Source organism: Schistocerca americana, chromosome 1 (genome assembly GCF_021461395.2).
Source record: "Schistocerca americana isolate TAMUIC-IGC-003095 chromosome 1, iqSchAmer2.1, whole genome shotgun sequence".
Lineage (NCBI taxonomy): Eukaryota > Metazoa > Arthropoda > Insecta > Orthoptera > Acrididae > Schistocerca > Schistocerca americana.
The window spans coordinates 664,902,879-664,927,360 of NC_060119.1; the positions used below are offsets into that span (position 1 = coordinate 664,902,879).

Genomic DNA, 24,482 nt, shown 5'->3' on the forward strand with positions numbered 1-24,482 from the left:
TTTGCTTACTGAAAAACTGTAAAAAGTGAACATACTTCTGGCTGTAGCTGATCTAACAAAATGAGGCCTAAATGCAATATTTCTCCTTACCTGGATTTTACATTATACGGTTTTGCAGGACCATCTGTATGTTGTCCTACAACAATAGCTTGTTATCTGTTCACTTTTTACAGTTTTTCAATAAACAAAACCCACTGATGATGTCACAGAGATGCCAAAACATGTTCGAGTAACAAGAAAAAATAATGTTTCGCTTAAAAGGTGGAACCCGTATCCAATAATTTTAACTGCAATCACAGAAAAAAATACACGAGCTGCAAATCCAAAAAATGAATAATGTAGTAACACTGAATATAGGATGAACTGTGCAATTCACAACCACAATTCTAGGAGCATAACAATTTTTCTATGGACTGTGCATTCTTATCTGAAGCTGACAATGTAGTTTTACATTCTGGACCAAAATAACAAGCTACTGGTAGACTTCATGCAGTAAATTGAAAATTCCCAGATATTTTCGAAAAGTAAAAGAATACATTCTTTTGTGTGATCCGTTGTCACAAATGGAATTATTCATGTTCAACAATATTTATTAAAATACATATGTTTGACATATTCCATTCAGCAGTGTCACTTTTGCTGTTCATACATACACTACATTATTGATATCAGAGATACATAACTTCATCTTCGGTCTCTCTCTGGACCAATTAATCAAATGTGGAATGCAGTGAGCAAATTGAATAGTATACATATAGAAGATTTATTGTTCTAGCCACTTTATGTGCTTTTAAGTAAAGAGGACATTACCAACTGATGAACTGATGATATCGAGATACATATACCTGTCTCACAAACAGACAATGTTAAGAAAATGTCTCAAGAAGAATATTTTAACTAGCAAAAGCTATACAGATGCCAAGATACAAAAATTTGGCTAACAGATTCCAACTAAGCAGGCAAGTTCAGCTCAACAAAGTGAATTACACATAACATTTATAATATTAGTAGAATTCTGATAGAACATAAAGGGGACCTCTCATCAAATAGCACAGGCATTGAGTCATTGACAGGCACACACAAAAGAGAAACAAAACTTACTAGTTTTCAGAATCAGTCCTTTCTTGAGTTAGAATGTGTGTGTGTGTGTGTGTGTGTGTGTGTGTGTGTGTGTGTGTGTGTGTGTATGAGTGCGCACACACACATGCACGCAAAGACCCACATGTGTGCCGCTATGTAGTGCCAGCTGGATGCACAATGCTGTGGTTGCAGTTTGGCAGGTGAACTGGATGAGATGGAAGTAGCATCATGTTACATGGGTAGATGGAGAGAGAGGCGGGGGAGGGGGAATTACAAAATGAAATTTATGGTGCATGGATAGAAGAAACACTAACATTTAGAATATCTGAAATGGTACTTGAGTGAGGGATTGAGTTTCTTCTTTCAGTCAAAAACAAGTAAGGTTTGGAAGAAAAGATATTATCTAAGACAAGACAAAGCAGTTATTCAGAATGAAAGAGACAGAGTAATATAGGAAAATCAGGTTACTTGGTTCTAAAATGTATCACTGATTTGCTGCCACTCATTCAGTGGAAGGTTTTATACCTTTACTTGGTGCTGCTGTTTTGTCTTTGAGATTTTTGTTGTTGTTGTTGTTGTTGTTAAATCAAGACAATATTTAGATCACCATAGGAACAACTGCCTTCCACAACAAAGCTCTATTCCATAAGAACAAGAATATATTACAAAAGTCGATATTCCACTTGCGCAACTAACACTGTATGCTTGTACACCTGAGTCTGTGAGGAGTACATGAGAATTCAGTAGTACACACTAAATTAAATCTGAATGCCTCATATCATTACATACTATAATTCTGATTATGAATAAAATATGATTACCTTGTTGGTCGTTTGATGAGAGGCTCGGTATCATCACAGTTTTGATCCTACAACATGTTAAAACAAAGTTACGTTAGTTTGTTGCAAGCTGAAAAAAACCTTTAATCATACAACTTCATATACAAATGGGAATTGATAGAAAAATACTTGAATGACATTCAGAAGGATAAAGCAAAATTTTCAAGTGTTTCATATCTATTTCAAAGTAATTATTGTCTCGTCATAAAAACAGTGATCTTCGACAGTAACTGTGGGTAGTAAGAACAGTAACGTAAATGAATAATTAACCTCTTGATTTTTATTCCAGTACGCACAACACTCTAAAAATCCCTATACATATAACCTACTCTGAACTAATGCACCTGGGGAATTTATCAAGTCAATGAACATGAAAACTATAGTCAATGTACTGTGTAGAAAAATGTTAGATTTATGTGACTTATCACCACATAAGTAGAATGCTTGTGACTCCAATGTTATTAAAGCACACACCAACTTGTAAGCCAAGAAATGTCTTGTGAAGTGAAAACTGATATTATCAAGGGACATTTGCCCTCTCACTAACAATGAGGTCATTAGTGACAGTAGTACAGAAACCTGTCACCGCTTAAATTTTGATTAATAATCAGCATTGGCAGCAGGAGATTTCTGGCATAAGCAGTCACCCTCATTCTGCCGATGGCCTTGTCAACGAGGGCAGAGGAGCGGACGGGGGTTCACGGCACATTCTTGCCCTTGGGGTGGGAAACAGCCCATAAAGTTGGAAGAATCTACAATGATCCATGGCATGAGGATGCAGAAGGCAATGCAAACAACTGCATTAAAGACACACAACTTGCATCCATCATACAGCAGAGATGCTGAGTCGCAGGCAGGCACAATAAACAGACTTTTACAATTAAAGCTTTCGGCCATTAAGGCCTTCAACAACAACAACACCACACACACACACACACACACACACACACACACACACACACACACACACACACACAAACAAATGCAACTCGCACTAACAGCCAAAAGCTTTAATTGTAAGAATCTTTTTGTTGTGCCTATCTGCTACTCAGCATCTCCACTATAAGGTGTGTAGCAACTTTCCTTTTCATAATATTGTTACATTCCGTCCTGGATTTTTCATTGTTTGGTAACTTGTATCCATAGGACAAGTGGTCTGTAACTGAAAAAGCGTCATCATGATCTCTCCATTGGCAAAAGATTCCAGAAAAGTTCCCCATTAGGATCCCCGGGAGGGGAACGCCAAGAGCGAGGTGACCAAGAGAAAAGGTTAAATAACCAACGAAAGGATAATGTTTTACAAGCTGGGGCATGGAATGTCAGATGCCTGAATATGGCAGGGAAGCTAAAAAGTCTGGAGAGGGAAATGCAAAGGCTCAATCTAGATATAGTACGTCAGTGAAGTAAAACAGAAAGAAGACAAGGGTTTCTGTCCAGATGAGTATAAAGTACTACCAACAGCAGCAGGAAATAGTATAATGGGAGTAGGATTCATTACAAATAGGAAGGCAGGGCAGAGAATGTGTTACTGTGAACAGTTCAGTTGCTTGCTTGGTTTAAAAGGGGGGGGGGGGGGGGGGGGGGACCAAACTGCGAGGTCATCAGTCCCTTGTTCCCAGTAGAACAATTACCCAAGGGAAAGAAGGAAACAAAGAAGACATAAGGCACAATAACAGGAGAAAGGAAGAACCAGGAGAATGACAGGAGGTCAACAAACACTACAATGTACAAAACAGGTTAAAAAAACCACAGAGAGACACAAGAAACAAAGAGAAGACATTAAAAACAAGAAAGCAGATTACCATGGCTGGTTGACCATGAGAATAAAAAAGGAGAAGCCCTCCACTCTGCAACACATTAAAATCTCCACCCTAAAAGCCCTAGGGAGTAGGGCACAGAGGGACAAAGGATATGCGCTACAACTCAGATCAAATGATAAAACCCACCCTCACAAATAAAATCTAAAACTAAAGCTGCTGTTGAGGCATCGTCGCCCAACACTGAAGAGTGGGTGCTGCGAAAGTTAAAAGTCTGCCATAGAGCGGCTAAAAGTGGGCAGTCCAGCAAGATATGGACGACCATCATTCGCAAGCCACAGTGACACCGAGGTGGGTCCTCGCGACAGAGGTGGTAACCATATATGAGCCACATATGGCCAATGCGGAGCTGACAAAGGACAACCGATTCCCTGTGAGAAGCCCGCAGGGAAGACTTCGACATATTTGCAGTCTTCTTAATCATACGCAGTTTGTTGTGCATACTGTTATGCCACTCTGTCTCCCAAAGCCGAAAAACCTTGTGGCGTAGGACATAACGCAGGTCAGTTTCAGAGATGCCCATCTCCAGTAGCAGTTTCCGCGTAGCCTGTTTGGCCAGCCTAATGGCAAGTTCATTGCCTGGGATTCTGATGTGTCCTGGGGTCCACACAAACATCAATGAACGACTGGACCGTTCCAGGGCAGAGATGGACTCCTGGATGTTGGCTACCAAAGGATGGCGAGCATAGTACTCATCGAATGCTTGTAAGCTGCTCAGGGTGTCAGAACAAAGAAGAAACAACTCAACAGAACAGAAATGGATGTACTGAAGTGCACGAGATATGGCCACAAGCTCTGCAGTGAAAACACTGCAGCCAATGGGCAAGGAATGCTGTTCCATACGGCCTCTCTGGACACAGGTGAAGCCAACATTACCGTCAGCCATCGAGTCGTCGGTGTAAACAACTTCAGAGCCCCGAAACATGTCAAGACTCGAGAGGAAGTGACAGCGGAGAGCAGCGGGATTAACGAAGTCCTTAGGGCCACACAAAAGTTCCAGATGAAGCTTCGGCCGAGGTGTACATCATGGAGCTGTACGTGAATGGACCTCAAGTAGACGTGGTAAAGGGAAGGATTCCAGTTCGAAGAGAAGGGATTGCACATGAACCGCAATCGTGTGCTCTGACCAGGGCCGCTGATGTGGGAAATGAATTGCTACGGGTGGGAAAAGGAGACTGTAATTCAGATGCTCAGGAGAACTGCGAATGTGTACAACATAACTGGCAAGCAGTTGTGCATGTCGGATCCGCAATAGAGGGATTCTGGCCTCCATCAGGACACTGCTCACTGGACTTGTTCTGAAAGCTCCAGTCACTAGGTGAACGCCACAGTGGTGCACTGGGTTGAGTAAACACAATGCTGAGGGTGCCGCCGAACCATAAACGAGACTCCCATAGTCAAGGCGGGATTGAAAAAGGGCTCTGTAGAGCTGCAGCAGCGTAGAGCGATCTGCACCCCAGTTGGTGTTGCTCAGGCAGTGGAGGGTATTGAGGTGCTGCCAGCACTTCCGCTTAAGCTGACGAAGGTGAGGTAGCCAAGACAACCAGGTGTCAAAAACCAGTCCTAAGAATCGATATGTGTCCACTACAGTGAGTGGATTGTCATTAAGGTAAAGTTCTGGTTCTGGATGAATGGTACAATGTCAACAGAAGAGCATGACACACGACTTTGCAGCTGAAAACTGAAAGCCATAGGATAGAGCCCATAACTGTGTCTTGTGAATGGTTCCCTGTAGGTGCCACTCAGGAACACCAGTACTGGAGGAGCAATATGAAATGCAAAAGTCATCCACATACAGATGAGGGGAGACCGATGACCCTACAGTTGCTGCTAGGCTGTTAACGGCCACTAAAAATAGACACATGGAATCCTGTGGAACGTCATTCTCCAGAATACGGGGGGGGGGGGGGGGGGGGGGGGGGGGAACTATGGGAGACACCAACATGGAAAGTACAGAGCAACAGGAAGTTTTGGATAAAAAACCAGGAGCAGGCTCCAGAGACCCCACTCATACAATGTGGCAAGGATAGGATTTAGCCAGGTCGTGTCATGTCGTGTCCTTTACCTAAGTCAAAAAAGACGGCAACCAGGTGTTGGCATCTGGAAAAGGCTGTTCGGATGGCAGATTCGAGAGACACAAGATTATCAGTGGTAGAGTGATCCTGTTGGAAGCCGCCCTCACATGGAGCCAAGAGGCCATGTGACTCCAGGACCCAACCCAATCACCGACACACCATATGTTCCAGCAGCTTACAGAGAATGTTGGTGAGGCTGATGGGCCAATAGCTATCCACATCCAGCGGGTTTTTACCACCAGAATGATGGTGCTCTCCTGCCATTGCAATGGAAAGTCACCATCGCACCAGATCCAGTTGAAGATGATGAGGAGATATCGCTTGGAGTCAGACGAAAGATGCTTAATCATCTGATTGTGGATCCAATCTGGCTCAGGAGCTGTGTTGGGGCAATGTGCAAGGGCACTGAGGAGCTCCCACTCTGTAAATGGGGCGTTATAGGGTTCACTGTGGCGTGCAGCGAATGAGAGGACTTTCCTTTCCATCCGCCGTTTGAGGGTGCAAAAGACTGTGGGGTAGTTCGCTGATGCAGAGGCTCGAGCATAGTGCTCAGCAAAGTGCTAGGCAATCGAGTTTGCATCGGTAGAGAGCACGCCATTGATGTTAACGCCAGGGACACTTGTTGGGGTCTGGTACCCAAAAAGATGTCTGATCTTCATCCATACTTGGGAAGGTGACATATGGCACCCAATGGTCGACACGTACCTCTCCCAACACTCCTGTTTTTGTCGTTTTATAAGCAGGCGAATGCGGGCACAGAGTAGCTTAAAGGTTATTAGGTGCTCTAGGGAAGGGTGCTGCTTATGTCGCTGTAGAGCTTGCCAACGGTCTTTAACTGCCTCAGCGACTTCTGGCAATCACCAAGGGACTGTCTTTTGCCAGGAGCACCCTAGAGAATGAGGAATCGCATTTTCCGCCACAGAAACGATTGTTGTAGGGACCTGCTCAAGCACAACATCGATGGCACCATGTGGGGGAGATTCAATAGTGAAAGCAGAGGTGAAGGCTACCCAGTCTGCCTTGTTATAGGGATATAGGGTCATGCTCATCTGGGTAGGCGTCCATGGGCATGACGCCGGGGGTGTGACAGGAAGTTGGGGAAGTGGTCACTACCACACAGGTCATCATGAGCTCTCAAGTGGATAGATGGGAGAAGGCCAGGACTGCAAACTGAGAGAGCAATAGCCGAATATGTCCATGTGCCACACTGAAATGTGTCAGGGCACCTGTATTTAAGAGGCAGACGATGAGTTGGAACAGTAAATTTTCAACATCTCTGCCACGGCCAGTAAGCATGGTGCTACCCCACAAGGGGTTATGGGCGTTAAAATCTCCCAAAAGTAGGGAAGGTTTAGGGAGTTGATCAATCAGTGAGGCCAATATGTTCAGGGGTACCGCACCATCTGGAGGGAGATATATGTTGCAGTTATTTGCTGTGTTGTCTGTGTCCTGACAGCCACAGATTCAAGAGGAGCTTGAAGGGGCACAGGTTTACTACATAACAAGTTCAGGATGTGGGGCGGAGGGTGGAATTTTTGTTGTTAAAAATGTTCCTATTATTTTTGCTGTTGTTTGCCGTTCTCAACACTGGCTCTCTAACTATAATATTGGCTACCAGAAAGTGATTAGCAAAACGTGAAGCCTGTAATTAGAATTCCTAGTGCCCACTTCATCTGAGAATACACTTATAGTTACAGCTTATAGCTCTGAGGAATTAGGAGATTGTGCGGGATTTATAATCAAAAACGATTTTCTAAAATAGTTGAGTATATTCTGAAAGTCACAGATGAAAAACAAAAGAATCCACACAACCTAACTAACAGAGCAGTTCAGAGTCTAATGCGCTGATGCAACTATAATTGTCCAAATTGAATATTTAAATGAATGCTCGCCATAATTTGATGATTAGTTTCATCAAACGCCACGCTAAATAAAGGTAGAATGTTTGTCCCGCGACGGCACGTGAAAATACGACAATACGCAAACTGAAGATCGATAATTAAAGTCAACCCAGAATTAACACTTCACTCGCAAATGATTTCATGGTTACGCGTATCTCGAGTAACTTAAGATGGCATCCGAGGCTGTTTGTAGCAATGATACCGACGCGACGCGACTCCCGACACAGATGGTGTGCTATTCAGTGTCTGGAGAGAACTGGGGCCTTTTTTCCTCGCGCAGCGTTCTTATATATAAAGCCGCGGTGCGGACGGCTAAGGGAACGCCTGATCAAATCGGCTCTCCCGACTAGCCGCTGGGCTAGTAATGCACCACTTTAGGTTACTGAATAAATCATAGCTTCTTTTGCTGATGGCCGATGAAGCTCTCAATTTAAATGTGCATTCAGCACACAGGAAAGTAATCATAACAAAAGTTTGACGTGGGCTAAGTTACATATTTTGGGCGAAAGAATTAATTTAATTACACTGCACGCAGTAGACGAGCTCTGAACTGGCCCTTTGGAGATACGCTATCGCTATAGTTTTATAGGTATTCAAATTAAACTTCTCACATCCTTATGGTAATAGCGGATCTCCATTCAACTTAAATATAAACATCCTAGCCTTATTTATTAGCCTACTTAATCTATCTTGCTTCCTTAAGTTTTAAGACAAAAACCAGAAAATATTGAATTTCAACTAAAATCTTAAATTGTGAAATCCAGAAGACTGTTTCTATTAAATATTTATGAAAAATGAAGTTAATTAAAAAATTTTAAATCTCTAGCTCTTTTCTGTTGCGCCAATGATTTTTACAGAAAAACGTCCAAATGTCGAAAATGGCTAAAGTTATCGAACTGATATTCAACACACATTAATTTAGTATTACTCCTGACATGGTAGAAATGTTTTAGGTTATTTGCTTAATTTTTAAAGTATTGCGCAACATTTATGACGTCAGAGCTAGTTACAGTGGACTGGCTGGCACACAATGGAAAGACTGCTGTGAATTTACTACGGCGTGAGTAGGCTGCTTCCCTACAAGGACATAGATGCAAACTCCACCTGACACTCAATTATATTCCCTATGGCTCTTGCAATACCCCAGTAGCCATGAAGGGCAGGGGTTTGCATTGCTGGGAACAGGTTTCCTGGAGGGCAATGGAGAAAGCAGTTGTAAAGCTTAACAGTTACCATAGCCATGTGGTGTAAAAAGCCGTCGCAATTCCACTGGAGGATGACGTGATTATGAGACTGGGAAGGTTTGAAACACTCAATGAGGCAGTCTACGTCTCAGGGTCACCTGCTGCCACCAACTTATTTCCTGAACAGGCTATATCCATTGTGTCTGAGGGTCTGGCGAGATCTAGGTGCTCAGCGGACGCCGGAATCTTCACCTTATTCCCAAACACAGAGTTTGTAGGCAGCGGTGGTGTGGGTGCCACCGCAATTCCCTTGGCCTTGGGGGTCTTCTTCCTGGATTTCTCTCGCTGATCCTTGGGTTTCTCTGGCTGGGAGGGCTTCACTGATTCAGTCTTTGAGACTGATAACGATCACGAAGCCCTATGACCAGCTGCTTTTGGGCACTTCAGCTACTGGCGGGTGTCATCTTTCCCACTAGCAGATACCTGGGAAGGGAGCGACCCAAGGGACCTCTAGCGAGAGGAGCCGAAGAAGACTTACGCTTCTCCAGTTGAGAAATAAGGATTGGTGTCCCCTATGGTTGGGTGGACAGTGCTCCCAAGGTAGGTGGTGTGGCAGCAACAGAGAGAGAAGTGCCCCCCACCATCAAGGGGGCAGGTGTAGTCTTTTGGCTCAGAGAGCCAACTGGAACTCGCGGAACAGATGGGGCTACAACTGTTCTCATAGCGACATCATATGAAGAGGTCATGGCCACAGGATGTAGGCACTCAAATTTTCTCTTAGCCTCAGTTTAGGTCAGTCAGTCCCAGGGTCTTGTATTCCATGATTTTCCTTTCTTGCTGTAAAATTCTGAAGTCTGGTGAGCAGGGGGAATGATGCTCTCCGCAGTAGACACAGATGGGAGGTGGGGCACATTGAGTATTGGGGAGGGATGGACATCTACATCTTGACATGTGATGCTGGAAGTACAGTGGGAAGACATATGGCCGAACTTCCAGCACTTAAAGCACCGCATTGGGGGAGGGATATATGGCTTGACATCACAGCGGAAGACCATCACCTTGATCTTCTCGGGTAATGTGTCATCCTCGAAGGCCAAGATGAAGGCACCGGTGGCAAACCTGATTATCCCTCAGACCCCGATGGACGTGCCGGACGAAATGAACTCCTCATCACTCTAAGCTGGCGGGCAGCTCGTCGTCAGATTGCAAAAGAAGGTCCCTGTGGAATATAATACCCAGGACCATATTTAAGCTCTTATGAGGCATGATGGTAATGGAAACATCCCTCAGGTTGTCACAAACAAGTAATGCCCGACTGGGCAGAGGAGGCTGTTTTTATCAAGACTGACCCTGACTGCATTTTGGACAAGCCCTCCACCTCCCCAAACTTGTCCTCTAAATGCTCTACAGAAAACTGAGGCTTCATCGAGGCAAAGGAGACCTCATCAGCTCTCATAAATACGAGGTACCGCGGCAAATGAGGTTCGCTGCCAACCTTACCCTGGCACTCCTTCCATGGTGTTGTCAGGGAGGGGAACAATTTAGGATCATACTTCCTTGAATTGTATTAAGACTTGGAACACTTAGAGACTGCTGGTAATTGATCAACAGTAAGTGATGACATGGTACGCTTCATAGCATGTCATCCGCTCTGATGACACTCCGACCAGGGGACCTCCCCACAGGCGCCACAGAACCGCAGCAAAGGCCACCTGGCAGGATGGCCATTGCTGGGAGTCCTGATGCCCCAGGGTGACAGGCTTCTACTCCATGGCATACATGGGGAGTTAACGGTGCAGGCATCAGCAGAGCGATCCCTGTGTAGTCAGGGGGCTACAACCAACAGGGTACATGGTGGCCCCACCACAATGGACTGGCTGGATATGAGGTGCAAAGAACTCCATGGTCATCATCAGCGCAAAAAACGACACTGCATAGTGGGTGGAGGCAAACACAACCAGGGAGGTGTCCTCGCCTAAGAGATGGAGGATGAGCGGGACTGCAATGCCAAGACGAGGAAGTGGGCTAAAGATCTCAATGCACGATGGACACAATGCACCATGTAAGGCACCCTTCCCAAACTGGCTCACTCTTCAGGAAGATTTTGAAAAAATCAAGGTCAAACCCTACAGGGGACCATCACATAAAGGCTGAAAGGTGTGAGACTCTGTTTAGTCGCTTCTTACGACAGGCAGGAATACCTCGGGCTTATTCTAAGGCAGGAATACCTCGGGCTTATTCTAACCCCCAGGCCCGGGGGGGGGCAAACAATTCAGTGATACGGTTGTTCTATCAGATTCAACAGCAAACCAATACTGACAATAATAGTTCACGTATACACGCTGACGTCGCAAGCTGAAGATAAAGAGAATAGAAAATATATGAGGATACTGCATGGGTAATACAGTACGTGAAGAGAGATGAAAATCTAATAGTCTTGGGACACTGGAATGCTGTTGTAAGGGAAGGAGTAGAAGAAAAGGTTACAGAAGAATATGGGCTTGGGACAAGGACTGAGAGAGGAGAAAGACTAACTGTCTTCTGTAATAAATTTCAGCTAGTAATAGTGAATACTCTGTTCAAAAATTGCAAAAGGAGGAGGTATACTTGGAAAAGGCCTAGTGACTGGTAAGATTTCAGTTATATTACATCATGGTCAGACAAAGATTCTGAAATGAGATACTGGATTGTAAGACATACCCAGGAGCAGACACAGACTCAGATCACAACGCAGTAGTGATGAACAGTAGGCTGAAGTTTAAGAGATTAGTCAGGAAGAATCAGTAGACAAAGAAGTGGTATGTAGAAGTACTATGGAATGTCGAGATACACTTGGAGTTCTCTAAGTCTACGGATACAGCAATAAGTAATAGCTCAGTAGGCACTACAGTTGTAAAGGAAAAGACATCAATAAAAAGAGCAATTACAGAAGTTGGAAAGAAAAACATTGGTACAAAGAAGATAACTGTGAAGAAACCATGGGAACAGAAGAAATATAAAGAAGGAAGTACAAAAATGTTCAGAGGAATACAGGAGTACAAGCCATTTAGGACAGAAATAAACAGAAAGTGTAGGGTAGCTAATACAAAACGGCTGCATCAAAAACGTGAAGAAATCGAAAAAGAAGTGGTGGTCGGTAGGACAGACTCAGCTTATAGAAAAGTGAAAACTATCTTCAGTGAAATTAAAAGCAAGTGTGGTAACATTAAGAGAGCAACAGGAATTCTACTGCTAAATGCAGAGGAGAGAGTGGATAGGTGGAATGAGTACACTGAAGGTCTCTATGAGGGGGAAGATATGTCTCATGTGATAGAAGAAGAAACAGGAGTCAATTTAGAAGAGATAGGGGAAACAGAATTAGAATCAAAATTCAAGACAGCTTTGGAAGACTTAGCAGAAGGGATAGATAACATACCAGGAGAATTTCTAAAATCATTGGGGGAGGAGGCAACAAAACGACCATTTATGTTGGTGTGTAGGATGCAGGAGTCTGGCACACACCATCTGACTTTCGGAAAAATATCATCCACACAATTCCGAAGACTGCAACAGCTGATACGTGCAAGAATTATAGCACAACCAGCTTAAAAGCTCATGCACCGAAGTTCCTTAAAGGAATAATTCACAGAAGAATGGAAAAGAAAATTGAGGTCGCATTAAATGACGATCAGTTTGGATTTAGGAAAGATAAAGGCACCAGAGCGGCAATTGCTGTTGACAATCAAAGCAAGACTAAAGAAAAATCAAGACATGTTCATATGATTTGTCAAACCGGAAAAAGCGTTTGACAGTGTAAAATAGTGCAAGATGTTGAAAATTCTGAGAAAAACAAGGGTAAGCTATAGGGAGAGATGGGTAATACAAAAATTTACAAAAGCTAATAGAGTCTAAGACAGGCTGTTCCAACCGAGCTCCAGGGAGCCGGAGTGCTCCGGAGCGCTCACTGCGGCAGCTCGGAGCCCGCGTGGAGGGGGAAAGCGAACTCTCTGCCCCCTGGCCGCATGCAGCCGTAATAATCCGTGCTCAATGACAGCTATGACTAGCCGCGGGAGCCCTGTACCTCTGTTGGAGGATACCTTTCTATTCATTGAGAGGCATGGTCGACCGCAGTGTTTTGTATGTCATAAAGTATTTAATTCTGCGAAGAGGTACAATATACAGAATTAAATACAGTCAGGTAGAAGGCGTTACACGCAGAGAACTGGTAGCCAGGCTTAAGAACGACATACCAGTAGACGTATGTTTAAAAACGGATTCGTAATACGGAGGGTATCAAAACATGCAACATAGTTCGTGTTCTGTAATGCACCAAGAGGCACTGTGTGCTGAAACAGTAGAGCTAGGTGGCGTAATGAAAGATGTCGTGAAGTGTGTGAATTTTGTGCGTCGTCAAAGGATTCCTGTAAGATGTGGAAGCGGAGTATGGGGATATATCTTACCACAGTACAGTTCGTTGGCTGAGTCGTGGAAAAGTTCTTGATGTTTTCTTTGCCATTAGTGAGGAAATACCCCTTTTCTAGAAATGAAAGGGGAAGAAATGCGTTGTCTGAAAGATATAAAATGGATATCAGACCTGGCGTTCCTAGCTGACATAACTATGCATCTGAATAATTTAAATCTGTCATTGCAGGGCAAAGGGCAGCTAAACGTTGACATGCACGACCAGATCAAAGTGTTCATGGAAAAGTTACGTTTATTTGAGAGGCAGATGAGTAATGGACATCTAACATTCTTCAATCATCTTGCTTCTTTAAAACTACCTGTAGGTACTACTTTCGGTGATTACCAAGCACACTTAAAGCAGCTCATCACGTCGTTTGAAACACGATTCAGAGACCTCACTAGTTTGGAAATGGAACTTAAGGTGTTCAGCACTCCTTTTTCAGTTTCCACCGATGACTTGTCATCGTCACTTCAATTGGAGATTATTGATTTGCAAAATTCAACTTTGTTGAAAGAGAGGTACTACAACACGTTGTATTTGTCACGATGGTAGTGTTCATTACAGAAAAAAACATTTCCCAAACTTCACAACAATGCCGCTCAGATCATGTTCATATTCGGATCTACGTTTTGATGTGAGCAGCTTTTCTGAGCAATGAAAACTGTTATAAAGTAAGGAACGATCGCTTCTTCAGGATGCAACAATGAAGGCCATCCTCCGCATTAACGCTGCGAACACTTTGACGCCTGATATTTCCGATCTTGCAATGAAAAGAAAATTTCAAACTACAGAGGCCCAATAAATTTAGTATGCAATTTCTTGTAAAACATTTGTTTCTTATTTATTTCCTGAAGATCGTATTTCCTGGTGTAGCACGTCACCACATCTTAGCAGCTAAGAGTGTGAGGTTGTCGATCTTGTAAGACGCTTGCCTTGCCGCCTGCCTCAGCCAGCCGTGCCATGTGCCGGCCCACTTGACTGGTCACAGCTAGCGACACGGCTCCCTGGAGCAGGGAGCGCTCCGCGGCTCACAACGGAGCCCACGAGCTGGAACAGCCTGGTCTAAGAGGAGTGGATGACCAAGAATGAAGTATTAAAAAGGGTGTAAGACAAAGATGTACTGTTCAATCTGTACATTAAGGTTCAGGAGTAGAATTAAAATTCAAGGTGAAAGGATACCAATTTCAATCTGTACATTAAGGTTCAGGAGTAGAATTAAAATTCAAGGTGAAAGGATACCAATGATATGATTCGCTGATGACATTGCTATCGTAAGTGGAAGGGAAGAAGAATTACATGACCTGCTAAATGAAATGAACATTCTAATGAGTACAGAATATGGACTGAGAGTAAATCGAAGAAAGATGAAACTAATGAGAAGTAGCAGAAATGAGAACAGCGAGAAACTTGACATCAGGATTGATGGTCATGAAGTAGATGGAGTTAAGGAATTCTGCTACCTAGGCAGCAAAATAACCAGTGACTGACGGAGCAAGGAGGACACCAAAAGCAGGCTAGCACTGGCAAAAAGGGCATTCCTGGCCAAGAGAAGTGAGCTAGTATCGAACATATGCCTTACCTTGAGGAAGAAATTTCTGATAATGTAAGTCTGGAGCACAGCATTGTATGGTAGTGAAATATGGACTGCAGGAAAATCAAATCAGAAGAGAATCGAAGCATTTGAGAAGTGGTGCTAAAGACGAATATAAAAATGTAGGTGAATTGATAAGGTAATAAATGAGGTGGTTCTGCACAGAATCGGAGAGAAATGAGGTATGTGGAAGACACTGACAAGGAGAAGGGACAGGATGATAGGATATCTGTCAAGACACGAGGAAATGACTTTCATAGTACTAGGGGGAGCTGCAGAGGGCAAAAACTCAGGAAGACAGAGATTGGAATACATTAAGCAAATAACTGAGAAGGTAGGTTGCAAGTGCTACTTTGAGACGAAGAGGTTGGCACAGGAGAGAGATTCGTGGTGGGCTGACGTAATGAATGAAGCTGGAGTATTTTTACTTCCCCTCTTTTTTTGCCATCTGCTTCCTTAAAATTCATTTTTTTTCATGTCTGACTAATTACCATTAACATACATGAGTATAACCTGCATTTTCATAAAAGAAAAAGGTTGGTCCTCAATTTTAAAGAATATAACACCAGATCTAATTTTGTGCTTATTTTTATGTATGTAACTGATTTTTCAATTTATACTGACTATTCCTAGTTAGTATCTCTCATTGTAGGGTGAAATCAGTAATTGTTTTGTAACTTAAATTCTATTGTTGACGTATAAACAAATATAAATTCTGTACTAATTATAAACATTTGGAGGAACAACTAATTGTATTCATAAAGGATCTATTTGGTTCTATTCGAAAACATGTTAGCAAAGCCAGCCCTTAATTAATTTCAAACTAGTAAACAAACAGTGTTGTCAAAAGTATTGTTTGTGTAACGATATTTGTTAATTTCATCATAGTATGGCTTAACCCTCACAGTAGAAGAAACTGTTATAAAGAACCAATGTTTCGATGTATTCAGTTAATTTAATGAGTTAAGTTTTAATTGTAATTTCTGAAAATAATCTTTCAGCGCCTATTATTGTGAGGATGTATAAGGGCGAATTTCAGACGAGGAACCTGTATTGGTTAGATCAACAACAATTATAACCATATATATATATATGTAATAGAGGGAAACATTCCACGTGGGAAAAATATATTTAAAAACAAAGATGATGTGACTTACCATACCAAAGCGCTGGCAGGTCGATAGAAAAACAAACAGACACTTACATACACACAAAATTCAAGCTTTCGCAACAAATTGTTGCCTCATCAGGAAAGAAGGAAGGAGAGGGAAAGACGAAAGGAAGTGGGTTTTAAGGGAGAGGGTAAGGAGTCTTTCCAATCCCAGGAGCGGAAAGACTTACCTTAGGGGGAAAAAAGGATGGGTATACACGGTACCGACGTACTAGCTGAAAAATGAGGTGTGGAAGTACAACACTGACTACTTTAAATAATGTAGCTGATGGTGCACAGTTGCATTTCACAGTAGGTGGATGGATATGTGTGTGTGTGCGCGCGAGTGTATACCCGTCCTTTTTTCCCCCTAAGGTAAGTCTTTCCGCTCCTGGGATTGGAATGACTCCTTACCCTCTCCCTTAAAACCCACATCCTTTCGTCTTTCCCTCTCCTTCCCTCTTTCCTGATGAGGCAACAGTTTGTTGCGAAAGCTTGAATTTTGTGTGTATGTTTGTGTGTCTGTCGACCTGCCAGCACTTTCATTTGGTAAGTCACATCATCTTTGTTTTTATATATATATATATATATATATATATATATATATATATATATATAAATAGAGGGAAACATTCCACGTAGGGAATATATATCTAAAAACAAAGATGATGTGACTTACCAAATGAAAGTGCTGGCAGGTCGACAGACACACAAACAAACACAAACATACACACAAAATTCAAGCTTTCGCAACAAACTGTTGCCTCATCAGGAAAGAGGGAAGGAGAGGGAAAGACGAAAGGATGTGGGTTTTAAGGGAGAGGGTAAGGAGTCATTCCAATTCCGGGAGCGGAAAGACTTACCTTAGGGGGGGAAAAAGGACGGGTATACACTCGCGCACACACACACATATCCATCCACACATATACAAACACAAGCAGGCATATTTAAAGACAAAGAGTTGGGGCAGAGATGTCAGTCGAGGCAGAAGTGCAGAGGCAAAGATGTTGTTGAATGACAGGTGAGGTATGAGTGGCGGCAACTTGAAATTAGCGGAGATTGAGGCCTGGTGGATAACGGGAAGAGAGGATATATTGAAGAGCAAGTTCCCATCTCCGGAGTTCGGATAGGTTGGTGTTAGTGGGAAGTATCCAGATAACCCGGACGGTGTAACACTGTGCCAAGATGTGCTGGCCGTGCACCAAGGCATGTTTAGCCACAGGGTGATCCTCATTACCAACAAACACTGTCTGCCTATGTCCATTCATGCGAATGGACAGTTTGTTGCTGGTCATTCCCACATAGAATGCGTCACAGTGTAGGCAGGTCAGTTGGTAGATCACGTGGGTGCTTTCACACGTGGCTCTGCCTTTGATCGTGTACACCTTCCGGGTTACAGGACTGGAGTAGGTGGTGGTGGTGGGAGGGTGCATGGGACAGGTTTTACACCGGGGGTGGTTACAAGGGTAGGAGCCAGAGGGTAGGGAAGGTGGTTTGGGGATTTCATAGGGATAAACTAAGAGGTTACGAAGGTTAGGTGGACGGCGGAAAGACACTCTTGGTGGAGTGGGGAGGATTTCATGAAGGATGGATCTCATTTCAGGGCAGGATTTGAGGAAGTCGGATCCCTGCTGGAGAGCCACATCCAGAATCTGATCCAGTCCCGGAAAGTATCCTGTCACAAGTGGGGCACTTTTGTGGTTCTTCTGTGGGAGGTTCTGGGTTTGAGAGGATGAGGAAGTGGCTCTGGTTATTTGCTTCTGTACCAGGTCGGGAGGGTAGTTGCGGGATGCGAAAGCTGTTTTCAGGTTGTTGGTGTAATGATTCAGGGATTCCGGACTGGAGCAGATTCGTTTGCCACGAAGACCTAGGCTGTAGGGAAGGGACCGTTTGATGTGGAATGGGTGGCAGCTGTCGTAATGGAGGTACTGTTGCTTGTTGGTGGGTTTGATGTGGACGGACGTGTGAAGCTGGCCATTGGACAGGTGGAGGTCAACATCAAGGAAAGTGGCATGGGATTTGGAGTAGGACCAGGTGAATCTGATGGAACCAAAGGAGTCGAGGTTGGAGAGGAAATTCTGGAGTTCTTCTTCACTGTGAGTCCAGATAATGAAGATGTCATCAATAAATCTGTACCAAACTTTGGGTTGGCAGGCCTGGGTAACCAAGAAGGCTTCCTCTAAGCGAGCCATGAATAGGTTGGCGTACGAAGGGGCCATCCTGGTACCCATGGCTGTTCCCTTTAATTGTTGGTATGTCTGGCCTTCAAAAGTGAAGAAGTTGTGGGTCAGGATGAAGCTGGCTAAGGTAATGAGGAAAGAGGTTTTAGGTAGGGTGGCAGGTGATCGGCGTGAAAGGAACTGCTCCATCGCAGCGAGGCCCTGGACGTGCGGGATATTTGTGTATAAGGAAGTGGCATCAATGGTTACAAGGATGGTTTCTGGGGGTAACGGATTGGGTAAGGATTCCAGGCGTTCGAGAAAGTGGTTGGTGTCTTTGATGAAGGACGGGAGACTGCACGTAATGGGTTGAAGGTGTTGATCTACGTAGGCAGAGATACGTTCTGTGGGGGCTTGGTAACCAGCTACAATGGGACGGCCAGGATTATTGGGTTTGTGAATTTTAGGAAGAAGGTAGAAGGTAGGGGTGCGGGGTGTCGGTGGGGTCAGGAGGTTGATGGAGTCAGGTGAAAGGTTTTGTAAGGGACCTAAGGTTCTGAGGATTCCCTGAAGTTCCGCCTGGACATCAGGAATGGGATTACCTTGGCAAACTTTGTATGTGGTGTTTTCTGAAAGCTGACGCAGTCCCTCAGCCACATACTCCCGACGATCAAGTACCACGGTCGTGGAACCCTTGTCCGCCGGAAGAATGACGATGGACCGGTCAGCCTTCAGACCACGGATAGCCTGGGCTTCAGCAGTGGTGATGTTGGGAGTAGGATTAAGGTTTTTTAAGAAGGATTGAGAGGCAAGCCTGGAAGTCAGAAATTCCTGGAAGGTTTGGAGAGGGTGATTTTGAGGAAGAGGAGGTGGGTCCCGCTGTGACGGAGGATGGAACTGTTCCAGGTAGGGTTCAATTTGGATAGTGTCTTGGGGAATTGGATCATTAGGGGTAGGATTAGGATCATTTTTCTTCGTGGCAAAGTGATACTTCCAGCAGAGAGTACGAGTGTAGGACAGGGAACAGCCATGGGTACCAGGATGGCCCCTTCGTACGCCAACCTATTCATGGGTCGCTTAGAGGAAGCCTTCTTGGTTACCCAGGCCTGCCAACCCAAAGTTTGGTACAGATTTATTGATGACATCTTCATTATCTGGACTCACAGTGAAGAAGAACTCCAGAATTTCCTCTCCAACCTCAACTTCTTTGGTTCCATGAGATTCACCTGGTCCTACTCCAAATCCCATGCCACTTTCCTTGATGTTGACCTCCACCTGTCCAATGGCCAGCTTCACACGTCCGTCCACATCAAACCCACCAACAAGCAACAGTACCTCCATTACGACAGCTGCCACCCATTCCACATCAAACGGTCCCTTCCCTACAGCCTAGGTCTTCGTGGCAAACGAATATGCTCCAGTCCGGAATCCCTGAAGCATTACACCAACAACCTGACAACAGCTTTCGCATCCCGCAACTACCCTCCCGACCTGGTACAGAAGCAAATAACCAGAGCCACTTCCTCATCCTCTCAAACCCAGAACCTCCCACAGAAGAACCACAAAAGTGCCCCACTTGTGACAGGATACTTTCCGGGACTGGATCAGATTCTGAATGTGGCTCTCCAGCAGGGATACGACTTCCTAAAATCCTGCCCAGAAATGAGATCCATCCTTCATCCTTCATGAAATCCTCCCCACTCCACCAAGAGTGTCTTTCCGCCGTCCACCTAACCTTCGTAACCTCTTAGTTCATCCCTATGAAATCCCCAAACCACCTTCCCTACCCTCTGGCTCCTACCCTTGTAACCGCCCCCGGTGTAAAACCTGTCCCATGCACCCTCCCACCACCACCTACTCCAGTCCTGTAACCCGGAAGGTGTACACGATCAAAGGCAGAGCCACGAGTGAAAGCACCCACGTGATCCACCAACTGACCTGCCTACACTGTGACGCATTCTATGTGGGGATGACCAGCAACAAACTGTCCATTCGCATGAATGGACACAGGCAGACAGTGTTTGTTGGTAATGAGGATCACCCTGTGGCTAAACATGCCTTGGTGCACGGCCAGCACATCTTGGCACAGTGTTACACCGTCCGGGTTATCTGGATACTTCCCACTAACACCAACCTATCCCAACTCCGGAGATGGGAACTTGCTCTCTTCCCGTTATCCACCAGGCCTCAATCTCCGCTAATTTCAAGTTGCCGCCACTCATACCTCACCTGTCATTCAACAACATCTTTGCCTCTGCACTTCTGCCTCGACTGACATCTCTGCCCCAACTCTTCGTCTTTAAATATGTCTGCTTGTGTCTGTATATGTGTGTGGATGGATATGTGTGTGTGTGTGTGTGCGCGAGTGTATACCCGTCCTTTTTTCCCCCCTAAGGTAAGTCTTTCTGCTCCCGGGATTGGAATGACTCCTTACCCTCTCCCTTAAAACCCACATCCTTTCGTCTTTCCCTCTCCTTCCCTCTTTCCTGATGAGGCAACAGTTTGTTGCGAAAGCTTGAATTTTGTGTGTATGTTTGCGTTTGTTTGTGTGTCTGTCGACCTGCCAGCACTTTCATTTGGTAAGTCACATCATCTTTGTTTTTATATATATATATATATATATATATATATATGTGTGTGTGTGTGTGTGTGTGTGTGTGTGTGTGTGTGTGTGTGTGTGTGGATTGATATTTGGCCCCAGCTCAGCTTAAGTCCAGTGTCTTAAGCACTTCATCCTGAAAAAGTGATTAATGTTTTAATAGGAGCATTCCTGCATAATCATACAGTAAGACAAAAGGTGTGCTGAATGACTTCTTTTTTCATTGCAACAGATAGAAGAGTGATACTGAAGAAAAATTAGATATAATATCATGTCAACATTGAGGTCATTAGAGGTGCAGCACACACTCCGATTCTGTCAAAGATGGGAAGGAAATCAGCTGTACCCTTTCACAGGAACCATCCCAGCATTTGCCTGCAACGATTTAGGGAAATCACAGAAAACCTAAATTTGGATGGCCAGATGCAGGTTCGAACCGTCATCCTACTGAACGCAAGTCCAGTGTGCTAACCACTGCGCCAGCTCGCTTCATAGAAATGATACTCAAAATGTGCCTCCAGAATGGAGTATGGATTGCCTTTGCATCCTAGATGATAATTACATTTCATATGCATTAATCAAATAATTAAATTGACCTCAATGTTTTGTCACTTACAGGAAAGCAGCCAATCTATCCATATGCTAATATTTCTTGAGTTTCTGGAAGTAGTTTTAATTAACTACTGCAAGAGTGATTTTGTTGTACTAAGCAATCAAGTATAAAAGAGGGAATGAATATGCTACAGAAATTACATGAATTCCAATTAATCATTGGTAATAGAGGGAAGCAGCATTTGTGAAGTAATTATAAGGGTTCCAGGACTGATTAAAGATGACTATAAAAACAAAGGCACACACATCTTCTTCTTTTTTTTTTTTTTTTTTTTTTTTTTTTTGCAAAGTGAGATGGTGCCGTGTACAGTGCACTGGATTAGCATCAGGGAGAAGTGGAGTTCAAATTCCTTTCAAACCATCAAAATTTAGGTTGGCATCTCTATGGAAAAATCATGGACATTTTTCTGTACCAAGTATCTTAACTCTATCTCATACTCAGCTTAACTCACTAATTTCCTTCATAGTGAGCAATATTAGGGTCACCATAAAGAAGTGTATGGACAATGGCACACACCTCACAACCATTGCTGACAGGTGATTCTGTAGATGAAGATTTTCGAGCTTCAGGTGGAGAACTAGACTCAGTGTCACTGTCATTATCTTCATTGAACCGACTACTGACTGAGTCACTTCCATTTCCATTATCAGTGCATTCACTTCCTGCAAATAACAGCATATAAATATTAATTAAAAGAAAACTCAAATGATAAATAAAAATACGGATATAAACAAAAAAGACTTTGGTTTTTCAGACATTCTACAACCAACAAGATTATCATTTGCTTACACAATTATTACTACTCATTATTCAGAAGTAAGAGAATACAGAGGAGAAGGAGGAGTAAGAAGAGAGAAGAGGAGAGGAAAGGGGAGGGTGATGAGAGTTGGCAGAGGATGAGCGGGAGTGATGTCAGGTAGAGGGTAATGAGGAGGCAGAGGAGGAGTGGGAGCGGGGGAGAGGGGCAGAGAGAGACAGGGGTGGGGAGGGGAGGGGGGGGGGGGAGTTAGCGAGGGCAGGAGGGAGGCAGTGGGGGGGGGGGGGGGCATGCGTTGCTTGCAAGGGAGTGGGAGAAGGCTGGTGGCTGCAGCAGCACAGGTGCTGAGTTGGAGGTAGAAGCACTCGCTGGTGGAAAATGTCTCGCGAGTCACACTTTGCCAGGCTTACTGCATTTTTCCACATACGTTTGATGAATAATTTAGTGTATCATGCCATATAAATGATAAATCAGCATTTGTTTGTCACCATTCAGAGTTAAACGGGGAAAAAAATCAATTCTCTCTGAATTCCTAAATCACCATAACAATAATGGAAATTCCTGGATGAAGCAGAACGTAAAATAAACGAAAGGAAATCACTCTGCTTCAGTAGACATGTAAGGGGCATAGACACATGTGATGGAACCTTTTAAGCTCTTGCTCTTTTCCTGGTAGAAAGTACACACAGTCACACACACATACATCCACAAAGATACTCAAACACACACTATCACGACTACGGGAGTGTGTATGTGGCAATGTGTATAATTGCTGCAACAAAAAGAGCCATAGGTCGAAAGCTATTTAATACTGTGTTCTATATCGATTGTTTAGTATTGTGTTCTGTAACCTGTGTCTATGTATCAAACAAGAGAAATTCCCTTTCTGTTATTTAACATACTGCTAATTAATGTATGTTATGTTGGGTAAGTGCTGCATCCAGTAATATCAATTTACATGCAAACTATCCATGGAAATACAGAAATCAGTTTAACTATTGCTGTTACCATAATGATATTCATACATTAACACATCTGAAAAGTTGTACCAGACTGGGATTTTATTCACAGCATAAGCTATCCCCTTAACCAAATGATCAAACTGAGCATGCGTCTAGAATCAGTATAAGCTTATGCTCCCATTACTTCTGAAAACTAAAATCAGAGATTGGTTAAGACCACTGCTAACTGTAAACAGGAGATCCAGTTTTAAATTCAGTTGTCAACTTCTAAATCATTTATTTATTCCATTTTTATCTCCGTGTGACAATGTTCTTCGAATCTCTTGTCCTGGTGATGTATAAGTTCTCATAATATTTGGTTTGTGTGCATTTTACAGCATGAATCTTTTTATGCTTCAAAATGAGCCTCTTATAGAAAACTAGTTACAATTTAGAACAATGGCTGCTGAGCTCTAAAAGACAGTGTTACAGGATGCCCAGATAATCTGTGTCGAGTTAATCTAAGTAAGTGTACCTTGTGATGGAAGCATAATCCTACAAAATGTGCAGAACAAGATCGGCAAAAGTGACCATTTGGAGTTACCTGTACATTTTCAATTAAGATATGTCAAGATTAGAAAAAAATTACTTGAAGTTCGGTTTTGAAGGAAGCTGAGGTTGGTTTGAAATCTTTTCTGTATAGATTGGGCTAGGTTTGAAACCTTTTCTGGACAGACCAGGCTGACACAAAAATAAAAGAATGGGTGTGAGATGGGGGGAGGGGATAAGGGGCAGGGGAGGGGATAAGGGGCAGGGGAGGGGATAAGGGGCAGGGGAGGGGGAGGGGGATGGGGAGGGAAGGGAAGGGGAGGGAAGGGGGATTCATAGGGTGATCAGATTCAGAGTGGTAGCAACAGCTAAATTTGTCAATACCTTTTCAAGAACTTCAAAACAAGGAGAACTGGATAATATCTTAATTGGAATTCTTCACGGCAAAATAGCAATAACACTTTCTGGGCATAAACCAATGATGGACAGTTTAAGACTGCTTTCAGAAACAAATGCTGCAAAGTAAAATTAATCAATGATTCTCCATGCATTCAGACAACTCAAGAGTCTCTAAAGCCAGTCTCAGGGTTCTGTTGACATCTAAAAGTAATACCAGGATCACAAGAATGTGCTATACAGATAGGATTCACAAGATGATATAGCAATTGTCAAATCCTATCTTGAGTAAAACAATCTGATACAAAGAGCCATTTTAAATTTGTATAATGCACTCTATTATCCAACAGGGCTACAAAAAGAGATAACAGATCAATTAGATTTTGT

The 24,482-nt window shown here is 43.5% G+C and overlaps 1 protein-coding gene across 1 annotated transcript in view; it reads right to left on the bottom strand.

Annotated features, from left to right (window-relative positions):
* Positions 1–24,482, bottom strand: part of LOC124608439 (serine/threonine-protein kinase D1) — a 213,421-nt gene that overhangs the window by 103,757 nt on the left and 85,182 nt on the right. The window contains exons 7-8 of the mRNA XM_047139985.1: positions 21,969–22,114; positions 1,902–1,948 (exon numbers count right to left, since the gene is read on the bottom strand). Coding sequence (XP_046995941.1) covers positions 1,902–1,948; positions 21,969–22,114 — 193 coding nt within the window. The remainder of the gene's footprint in view (positions 1–1,901; positions 1,949–21,968; positions 22,115–24,482) is intronic.